This window comes from Brachionichthys hirsutus, chromosome 15 (assembly GCF_040956055.1).
Source record: "Brachionichthys hirsutus isolate HB-005 chromosome 15, CSIRO-AGI_Bhir_v1, whole genome shotgun sequence".
Taxonomy (NCBI): domain Eukaryota; kingdom Metazoa; phylum Chordata; class Actinopteri; order Lophiiformes; family Brachionichthyidae; genus Brachionichthys; species Brachionichthys hirsutus.
The window spans coordinates 6589004-6600280 of NC_090911.1; the positions used below are offsets into that span (position 1 = coordinate 6589004).

The 11277-nt window shown below is 39.5% G+C and overlaps 2 protein-coding genes across 2 annotated transcripts; both read right to left on the reverse strand.

The window, feature by feature from the left end:
- Positions 1–888: 888 nt before the first annotated feature.
- cdk5 (cyclin dependent kinase 5) lies at positions 889–4319 on the reverse strand. The gene is made up of 12 exons (XM_068748346.1): positions 4174–4319; positions 3778–3866; positions 3626–3693; positions 3466–3526; positions 3329–3385; positions 3087–3182; positions 2829–2903; positions 2478–2574; positions 1851–1920; positions 1620–1680; positions 1441–1521; positions 889–1211 (listed from the first exon to the last, which is right to left on the reverse strand). The coding sequence occupies exons 1-12, from the start codon at positions 4208–4210 to the stop codon at positions 1125–1127; spliced, it is 879 nt and encodes a 292-aa protein (XP_068604447.1). The 5' UTR covers positions 4211–4319; the 3' UTR covers positions 889–1124.
- A 1367-nt stretch (positions 4320–5686) lies between these two features.
- On the reverse strand, positions 5687–11041 carry abcb8 (ATP-binding cassette, sub-family B (MDR/TAP), member 8). Its single transcript, XM_068749030.1, has 16 exons — positions 10867–11041; positions 10176–10494; positions 9938–10093; positions 9583–9677; positions 9358–9463; positions 9101–9262; positions 8336–8421; positions 7894–7991; positions 7697–7802; positions 7571–7604; positions 7186–7322; positions 7022–7116; positions 6804–6937; positions 6550–6697; positions 6213–6463; positions 5687–6024 (listed from the first exon to the last, which is right to left on the reverse strand). The coding sequence occupies exons 1-16, from the start codon at positions 10965–10967 to the stop codon at positions 5941–5943; spliced, it is 2112 nt and encodes a 703-aa protein (XP_068605131.1). The 5' UTR covers positions 10968–11041; the 3' UTR covers positions 5687–5940.
- Positions 11042–11277: the final 236 nt, after the last annotated feature.

An 11277-nucleotide genomic window follows, 5' to 3' on the forward strand; every position in this document is an offset into this window, starting at 1 on the left:
TATCAGAGGATCAAGCAAAACTATTATAAAATACAACAATCCTAAACTCATGGTCCACTAATACTTGTGTGTGTTTTTTTGTAGCATTTAATAATGTTGAAGTAAATAATTTAATGAAAATCAGCGACAAAGTGCTCAAAAGACAAGGAAAGGGGGGGAATAAAAAGTCCGAAAAAAATACAGCTCAGCTTTCCAACCTAATATACAATCTTGTAAAAGGTAGTGGGGCATTGATTTGTATCTTAGTCTGCAGTCAGTTCTAGTCTTAAAATAAAAGGAGGTAATATATTTTAAATGTCTTTCTTCCAAGCATATTTCCAGACCAAAAAAAACTCTCAACTGATTTCTATGTAGCGATCCTTCGAAGAAACTAGTATCACTTACAATTACTGCCATCCGCCCAGGACATTATCTTTTAATAATGCAATTCTAAAATCCAATCTAATTCAGAGACATTGAAGCATTGGCTGCTACCAAGAATCTATGAACTACTCTAAATCCAACATGAAAGCAAATGTTAAAAGGGAGTCCCAAACACAGTCCTGGATGTAGGAGGTACTTTCTTTTTGTAGCATCTCTCGGGAGGAAGCATGGATCTATTCGTAGTTGCTAGGCTCGAAAACTACGGCACGTTTGTTTAAATCTCAACTGAGGACACGATCAATGTTCACACACAACCTCTCGTTACAGTGAGCCACGGGGAGATGCTGGTTTCCTTCTGCACGGCGACGCAGCACAATTCTTTTGGAAGAATATAGCAAGTGTGTGCTGCATTGATCACCACAGATTCACGGGAACGATTTTCATTCACAACTTTCAAAAGAAAAAGCATGAGTTCCAAGTCTCTTGGTGCAAATGGACATCTGATTGACAACAATGCCACAAGGTATAAAATTTATTCAATGCAATACATAGTGCACCCTCCCACATTAGAATTTAATAATCGGGAGGCATAAATTAAACAGCAACTTAAAAGAACCTCACAGATTTATTCCATTCAGAGGCACAGCAGAGTTAAAGCATGGGAAGATGTTTGCCTCGCTGGGAATGGTCCTAACGACCGAACAGACGATGGACGCTTGATTCTGACAGCTGAAGTGCAACGAACCAACATAACGTCGCATCTAGGGTGGACAGAAATCCGCAAAGTAAGGGTGCTGCAAGGCCTCCTCCGCAGAGATCCTCTGGACAGGGTTACATTTCAACAGGTTCTGAGTGAGATCAGAGAAAGCATCAATATCCAATTAAGAGGAAGAAGAAGAACCAGCAGGTCACTTTCACACCATTATATAAGAAAGATGATTTTTGACCCCCCCACCCCCCCACACACACACAAAAATTGGGATTTCTGAACGCATGAGTGGATAAAATATGTGCGTGTCTAAAATGCCAGACAGTAGCACAAACATATTTATTGTGTCAACTTAAAGGTGCCGGTACCTGGAGTAGATCCCGACCCGTGTTGCTTAGTTTGGGGACCACATTCACCAGCGAGGTGGTGGCTGGATACATGGGATACGGCTGCAGGTTGAAAGAGAAGCGGTAAAGAATATTTCAGAAGGGACAGAAATAGTAATAAAAGTAACACAAGTACAGCATAACTCCTGGGGATCCTTTACCTTGTAATCAGGGAGTTTTGTCATCGTCTGCCACTGCTCTTCTGTCGGCGTCCCCAACAATGTACCAGGAGGTTAAAGAATGACTTTTTGCTTCCAACATGTTAAGACTCATAAGATCAACACAGTAATTACAATTAGTGAGACCGAACACACTTCTGAGGTCTTTCTAACAAAACACATTTTGTAAATCACCACGAATTATGTTTACATTATTTTTACAAAAAAAGATATCTGAAGATTCGTTTCAACTGGTCGTCCACGTCATTCCCAGGGAATAAAGGCCTTCCGGCATTAGCCAGCTCTGAATGGAGGAAAGGAATCCACATGAAACACGATTAATACTTAATATATGTCGTAGTTTGATTTATACACTTTTTCACACAAAGAAACAGAAGGGGAGAAACGAATTCAGCAAATAACAATCATGAAGAGAATATAAAGGAAGGCATGAAAAATAAAATCTAGGCATGACAACACAATAACATTAAATATAAACTTAATCCTGACCAATAAAATAACCACCTCTCCTCTTTCTATCTCTACAAATACAACAGTTTCAAGTGTCATTTTAGGTGCAACATATTCTGACCAATTCTCAAACCATCTGGCTAACCCTAACCCTAATCCCAGCCACAAAAGTATATAATGTAACTATTTTAACAAGCATATGTATATACATATGATATACATTTGTTACTCTGGTATGTTCTAGAATTATTTAGCCTAGAAAAACTAATGATTTGAATATATAACAATATTAAAAGTTCGATATTTTAATGACCATTTTTTATTACTAGTTTTAATCACACATGAAAGACAAGAATTGTGTAACTTCAATCCACTCACAGACAAACAAACCTGCAAATATGCAACCAGCAGACCACATGTCAATTGAGGTAGAATAAAGTTTAGCACCAAATAGCACATCTGGAGGCCGGTACCACAACGTCACCACCTAAACACAAATCACAGTAAAGCAGTAGAATTAGACCAATTATCAATAAGGCTCTATTGCATCTATCAATCAGCCAACCCACTCTACCGTTGCACCTTGTGAGATATCGCTTGGTTTTTAAAACCAGAAATACATCATTTTAAAACACGTAATACACTAGATTTCATCTTTAGATATTGAATGTGCTATGAACACAACAGCCCGGTGATAGACGGAAGAAGTCCGTAACATCTGGTTTGATCATGAAGGATTACCTCTGCTGAGTAACACCTCACAGGAATGCCAAAGGCTCGCGCCAGACCAAAATCTGCCAGCTTCAACTCCCCATTCTAAAAGACAGACGATAAAAACAGCATTCATTTAATTAAAGCACCAGATTTAGCAATTTCTCACACACAGTTAATGATGTGTGTTCGCTCTCTGTTATAACACCGAACCAAATCATTTACGCACACAGCTCGAAGTATTTGCCAGCTTTGAAGTCAAAATTCAAATGCTTCCTGAATACTCACTCTGTTTATGAGGAGATTCTGTGGCTTCAGATCTCTGTGAAGAACATTTCGACTGTGACAGAAAGCCAGGCCTTTCAACAACTGGTACATGAATGACTGCATTGGAGGAGAAAGAAAGCAGTCTTGTAGAAAGACGTTCAATTCCAGGTTTCACAGGATGTAAGCAACACACTGGTGACAATCGGAAAGGTTGATGTTATTTAAAAATGAAAGTGTGGTGCCAAAACATTTTTATTTCTCACCTTCACAGTTTCTGGATCGAGATCACCATTGCAGCTGTCAAAATACTTCTTCAAATCCTGCATATAATTAGAGAAATACATGAGCTTAATAGGATATACATGACAGCATACTGTGGGATTTGGGACAACTATCTCACCTGATCACAATATTCGAAAACCAAGGTCAACTTCTTGTCACTGTGCAAAACATCATGTAGTCTGCGGGAGACAGAGCAGCTTAAAGGTGATTTTAAGGGTTATGTGCAGACTGCAGCCGTCATTGCAACCTAACAAGTTACGTTGAATTGAAAGACTGACCGAACGATGTTTTTATGCTTCAGCTCCTTCAGAAGACAAATTTCTCTCAGAGCAGAACTTGGCACCCCCTGGAGAAAAAGCCCATCTTTATTAGCACCAGCCTGCTAACAACTTGCTAGTTGAGAATTAAATGGATAAGAACGTAAGGTTACCTCGTCGTCATCGTCCAGCCTGACCCTTTTCAAAGCCACAATTTCGTGGGTTTCTCTGTTTTTTGCCTTGAAAACCGTCCCATACGTACCTACAGAGTAAATAAATGATAGTTATGGGACTGATAGCATAGCTTCGGTGTGGTGTCCAAACATTAGCTAACGTTAGCTGCTCTGAATATCGCAAAACTGGTAGGGAGAAATTTTGTGACAAAAATAATCACTAATACGGTATGGCAGAAGCAAGAACAATTTAAAACGCTTCATAAATGTCCCGGGAATTAATTAACGCAGAAAGAACAATGTAGCTAGCGGTAGCCATGAATGCTAGTACACTGTAGTAAACCGGGGTAGCTAATATTAATATATATACTCCGTTTAAAAACGGAAGAAACTTACCCTCTCCAATTTTTTCAAGCTTTTCATATTTCTGCATGTTTGGCCAGTGAAGCCAGCCTCGAACAAGTTAACAAACCAATGGCTCACTGAAGTCACAAACGGGGAGATAGCAATGTTTTGACAGCTAGCGTTAGCTTTGAGCTATCTGCGCCGGTGTTGCCAGATCTGAATAGAGAAACAAGTATCCAGGAGGGATGGGACGAACAACACTGGCGCGTCAGCACTGTGTCGAGTGCGCAAGCGTGAAACCCCGGATTGGTGCGCGTATCGCTTTAAGAAAAACCCACGTGACCGGATACAGGAGTTGTGTCGTTCGGATGTGCCGCGACAAAATGTGTAAAAAGGAAACAAAATGTATCGACTTGTTGCGGGTTCGTTGGATGGAGATTACATTGTTTGCTCCCATTCATGGATCGTTCTCGGAAATGTGTGAATGAATCCATTTTTAGTGTGTTATTTCATATGATTGAACTGGTAAACATTTTAACTCTGAATTTTATTACATACAAATGTGCTATATTTTACATGCCAACTCTTGAGCATTTACACAAACAAGCACAATTTGAACCCTTCACATGAACAACTTCACTCAGCAAACAAGTGGAGAAAATGATATTATACAAAGGTGATCATATTTTAAGTAAGAGACTAGCAATTGAATAAAGAGTAAATATTATTTCACAGGCTAATGTGGGGTTTACAGCATGCAAGGTTTTCCATCTTTTTTCATTGTGTTTACCTGCAATGATTTTAGATCTACAGCAGAGGTCACTGTTGAGTGATCAACACAAGTGTCAATACAGTGTTGACACAGTTTGTGTAATGTGTCAATACGCTCCTTGAGGTATCATTAACCCATCACTAGTATCCAGGTCAACGGAAACAAGCCCTTGGGAAACGATTCTGCTTTTGTTCACTCCAGTACTCTCCCTGCCAAAACCCCAGTTAAGACAGAAAATTACCAGACTGGGTGTCAGTGAATTAGAAAGGGTTGACCTTCTAATTGTGTACTGTGTAGTGTTTTTATCTCTGGAATTTTTATTGCTAAGAGAGAGCATTTAATTTCTGAATCAAACTCACACCCCGCCTTTGACACCCAGGTGGTTGTCAATGTTTTCATTTTATGGGAGCCTAAAATGCAAATAATTTGACAATTGACCACGATTCTATTCCATTCCCCATGAATTAAGGTTTTAAATTTTGTATTATGGAAAGTGTATAAGTTTGTGACAAAAACAGTTATAAATTCTGTCGTGGTATTAGTTATTGATGGTTATGTTCACAGGGAAAATCCAATGTTAGCTTTTGCTGCATACCCCTTGAAAGAGATTCGGGGACCTCACTTTGATTTATTAAGTACAGTCTAATTAGAATTAATGTTTAATGAGAATGAGAATGGAGTCAGTGCCCTTTACTTGCCCCATTTGACAAATGAGCCGCTAATAAAAAATGATGAATGGTGAAGGCTAACCAGTGTGTGTAGGACACAAAAGAAAAAATATAATATCCTCTATAGACTCTACACTTTATTATCACTTCACAGTTCATCTTATTTTACTTTTTTACATATAAAACATGAAATTCCATATTAGTTAGATATTGCCCAGTAGTGTTGTTTCACATGTTGATCCATTTGGTCCACTAACACCCTTACAAAGTGTGGATACATTTGAGTTTGTATTAAATAAGACTTCATCTGTTTCCTAAGAATTAAACTGAAAAAGAAACTAGATTAGTCAGTGTAGAGGTATAAAGATTCCAGAGTGTTTATTTCTGCCCCTCAGCTCTTTGCCTACGGACTAAATCAGAATAAACTCCTCCTTTGCTTAGCAGCTCCAAGTGAGTCCCAGCCTTAAGAGAAAAGAGAAAGCTATTAGATATTGTCAAATAAATTACAGTCAGTCAATTAAGAATTAAGTAACCAATATGCCCATATGAGCCTTTATCAGTGCTTTTTATTCTAGGCAGTCTTGGTCTATAGGTAACCGAATCTTTCAAGAGGACCTGAAAGCTCCTCCATTTCCCTGATCACTCCTCACCTCCACAATGCAGCCATTGCTCATGACACAGATGAGGTCAGCGGCTTGAATTGTGCTCAGCCGGTGTGCGATGATTAGCACAGTGCGACCTCTTGTGGCCCTATCCAGGGCCTCCTGCACCACCCGCTCCGATTCTGCATCCAGGGCGCTGGTGGCCTCATCCAGCACCAGAATAGTGGGGTTCTTGATCAAGGCACGGGCAATAGCAATACGCTGTTTCTGGCCACCGGATAAGGTCACACCTCTCTCACCTGATTTTACACATGTACAACTTAGTATTTAAATAGAATACCAATTTTAACATGTCAAAAAAAAAAACTTCATCAAAGGCACATACCAACGACAGTGTTGTATCCATCTGGGAACCCTGTAACAAAGCAGTGAGCATTGGCTTGCATGGCTGCATTAATGACCTCAGCATCCGTGGCTTCAGGCTTCCCAAAGCGGATGTTCTCCATGACAGACGATCCAAACAAAACTGGCTCCTGCGGAAAACCAGGGCGGGAGATAATGTAAAATATGAACAGCTATGAAAGCTTAGTATTCATATTGGATTTTAAAGACTTGGATGAATCTGTGATTGGTCCTCACCTGATTGATAAATCCAATGACTTGTCCCCTCAACCAGGACAGCTCAAGCGTTCGAATATCGAATCCATCCAGCATGATGACACCACTGGTCGGATCATAGAAGCGCTCCAGCAAGGAAGCCACAGTGGATTTTCCTGAAACGTATTAGATCAATATTTATAGTCTCACCCTCACTTTATTTAGATAGTTACAGTCTGGGTGATTGATGAAGAGGTGACCTCCTCCAGATTCTCCAACAATGGCAACAGTTCTACCCGGAGGCAGGGTCAAGTTAAATTTCTTCAAGATCTGGTGGCCAGGTCTTGTTGGATATCTGCAAATATAAAACAAAAATAAATCAATATCATCTGACATTAATCTTCAATTCATGCCTGAAACTAACCTGAATGAAATATCCAAGAAGTCCACTCTTCCCATCAGGGAATGGTACGGGATGCGTCCTCCTCCAGACAAAGGAATGGATGGTTTTAAAGCCAGGTATTCAAAGATCCGAGCTCCAGAGCTTAGTCCCCTCACCATCTGTGGTTTGATAGATCGGCTTGATTTGTAATGCATTCACTGAACAAAATGACTTCATTCATTCAGAAAACAAAAGTCGCATTCAATTTTTTCCATGAAAACATTTCTGGGAATTTGGAATTCCAAGAAATGAATTTGGAGATGAATGCCTTATTAAGTCAGAATAACTGAGCAATTTCTCTTTTTTTTTTTTTGCAAAGAGAAGGCATAACTAGTCTGAATGAGCACGTCCATCATTTTTCACTCACCTGTCCAAAAAGGATAGAGATACTGGCCAGTGACCTAGGTTTAAGGAGAATGCATGAGATTACTTCAGTTACATTCACCCCAGTAAATGGTGGTGTCAATGGTAAAAATCAAGCTGCGACCTTTACCTCTGGACAGTCTGAGAAGCAACTAAGAAAGACATGAGGTCTCCCGGGGACATTTCATTGCTAGCAATTAAAGTCCCTCCAGCAAAGATAGTTCCAAGGACAATACCTGCATTGAAAGTACACAGCATAGAAACATGACTATATATCGGATGGTGTTTACTTTTGTATTTATCAATGAATATCTAAAATACACTCACAGTTCAGAGCAACGTTTGACAACCCCTGGAAAACTGCAATTCCTGAACCGAGATTTTCGTTCATTTCACACGATTTGTCGACTTCATATGAATATGATCTGAAGGAAGAACATTTCAATATAAAAGTTCAATATATTTATGCACCATGAGAACACACCTGATTCTAAACATTGCAAGCTGAGGAAACACAATGCAATCATTTGCAAAACAAAAAACAATGAAGAAAAAAATATTAGAACAATGCATTTACTGATAATGGTTTCGAAGTCTAACAAAGACCATATGGTAACACTTGTCTGAACCTTCGCCCCACCTTTACTTCATAACTAATCATAATATCTACCCTTTTCCTGAGGCCCATGATCCATTCAGGCAGTCCTTTTTTCATTCACTGCATGCCAACTTTATTTGAGATGTCACATCAAAATATCTTCTCACTTACTGGAGCTCCCGCTCCTCCATGGCGAAAGCCTTCACTGTCCGTACATTCCCAAGGGCCTCATCAGCCACACCTGTGGCTTTCGACACCTTGAATTGAACAATTATGTCAATACAGTTCATTCATTTTGTGAATTTTAGAATAATAGCAATTCATATTTGTCTAAAATTGTATATGCTCACAAATATCAACAAGAGGAGCCCGTCTTTTCTGTATAATATAATGTGCATATGTCGCGGTAGCAGTGCAAAGAGTAGTTAAAAGTATGAAAAGAAAAACAATTTGTCACTTCTGACTTAAAGATATTTGGATTGTCACTAAACATAATATGTATTTCTCACAATATGAGCTTTAGATAAACATATTAATGATTATTCTTCTCCAAACAGCTGCTACAAGTCTGGAGGTGCAAGACGACCAAGTTTGCAAACTAGAAATCATTCTCTTCGGTGCATACCTCCATTGAGGCCTGCCCTTTTTTTATTTGGTGTTTCTGACTCATGCACAATCCCTCCACAAATTTTGGGGAAATGTCATTAATTCTTAGGCGATATTTCAGAATAGGTCGAGCAGTTTTTAGCCTGATCCATCTGACAAACATACCAACACACCAACAGGCACAGTTTTGAAGCAACGCCTCCTTGGTGGAGAAAAAAAGTGACGGTTCCGTTTACTCGTATCTTCAGCTTTTCAGAAATACAGCCGTTCTGATTTTGCAGCCCCTTGTGATTGTAAAAGCTTTTGATGAAAAAGAAAATGTTGCATCACCTGTTCCTGAGCCAAACGGGATAGTTTGCGGAGGAAAGAGCCAATGAGAGCGCCTGCTCCCACTAGACATGGGAGAACAATGACTGTCAAACCGGTGAGTTTGGGAGAGATGATGTAAAGAGAGACAAAACATCCGGCTGTCTGAGTAACACTCCGCAATCCCTGCAACAGAGCAAAAAAATACAAATTAAAAGGTAACTATATAGAACACAGAATCTTACTTATTACTTTCCAAAACAAATCATATAACTCTGGACCTGAGAAATGACCAACTTAAAGGATGACTTGAACTCCTGAACATCAGTAGTTAAACGATTCAGCAGGTGCCCGGTTCTAGTGGCATCAAAGAAAGCCACATCCTGCCTGACGCAAAAAAAAAACCAGAAAGATCCTCTGAATTCAATGGTGGAGCAGTTGTCTGGTTTTTTTTACCATTGATTTCGCAACATTATTTTTGCCCAATATGCTGTGGGATTATGTACCTCAGTAAAGACGCAAAAAGAGTTTTCCTCATGTCAGCTGCAACTCTCTCCCCTACCCTTGAAAGAAGTATGATGTAGCCACTCGTCAGCAGGCCCTGCAAAAAAACCCAACAACAACAGGCGATTAATAAACAGTGCAACAGTCTGTAGATAAACTACAGACTGTTTTAGGTTGTCATGCACACAAGTAAAAGAAAATGGGATATGAAGACATTTTTAGGAGCATCAACATCAAAATAAATGCTCTGAAGAGTCATAATTATATCAGACATTGAAATTGACATTTTCTTTTTATGTTTTTGGTCTACTGCATAGAGCAACTGTTTAGGCATGGACAGAATTCTTGTGTACTCACTTGTAGACCATACAATCCAAGTAATTTCAGTGCAGGACCTCGGATCTCTTGGGCATAACTCCTCGTATGTTCTCTCAGGTGATGCGCCACAACATTTACCAGCTCCCCAAGAATCAAGGGGATTTTAATATTCAGGATAGCTGCACCAAAAGCAAGCTGAAAAGGAAGACACTCACTTCACTCTTCACATTTTATGTTAGAAATTACAAGTAGGTGATGGTCTTGACCGTCAACTTACCAAAACCGCACCAATGAGAGCAAACAGTTGAGGTTTGACAAATTCCCACAGGATATGCCATTTGAAGACAGGTGCAGCATTTTTAGCTACGACGTCCAAAGAGTTGTTATTCACAGCCGCCTCACAGTAAGCTACACGAGAGAACAATCGTGCAGAGACAGTGAGTACTGTTGGTCCCAGGATAAACCCGAGTGCCACCCGGGGAGGTTTGGGTGTCCGTGCGGTGGACTGGCGGACCGCCCTCTGTGTGAAGGTCCAGAAGCGACTGAAAGCATTTCCAGGCTGCTGTATGCTGCTCTGTCCTGGAGATGTGTACCATCTGGATATGAGAAAATGAATACAATCAGGCATTCAATGAATAAACCATCATTAAAGTATTATAAAGCTGAATGTAATAAAGGCTATATAATGTTGGCACTGTAAGAACTTATATATATATATTTTACATAATATAAAATTCCCCTCAATGCTTTATAAGTATGAGCATTGTTGTTCTTTAGTTCTTTGTAATCGATTGCCTGCTTCTGTCTTTTCTAAACACTAAAGGAGATCAAATATGTCAAGGTTAACTGTTGATAAACTATTTATTCATTAATTCCCTTACTGACATCAGACATCTGACATTTACTATGTAACTGCTAGACTGCTGAGCCAGTCATTAGGCTAAGCCGGTCACATGCAGTCGTCCTACCGTGAAAGGTCCGAAATTGTTGTCTTGTGGAATCGCGGGTGTAACAAACATGACCGCACGGCAGCACTGATGCTTACTCTACAACAGAGAAGCTGAGACATGTTTTATGCTTATTTCATGTGCAACGACAACAACAATCGTTAAACTCCATCGTGTTCCAAAGGCAAACTATAGGTTGCCATATTGACTCTGACCCGCAGTGCATTTCTGCAGCTAGCTACAGACGAAGCTACTGTGACTATAATTTATGACGATCGTTTTTTTTTATCTAATAAGAACGGATTAATGCCTATTAACATTTATAATGTCAGATTACAATTAGACACATAACAAAAATAACACTATTTCAGATAAATCGATAAAACTATAATTCATATCCGGAAATGACGGTAATTGGGACCGGAAGTTAGG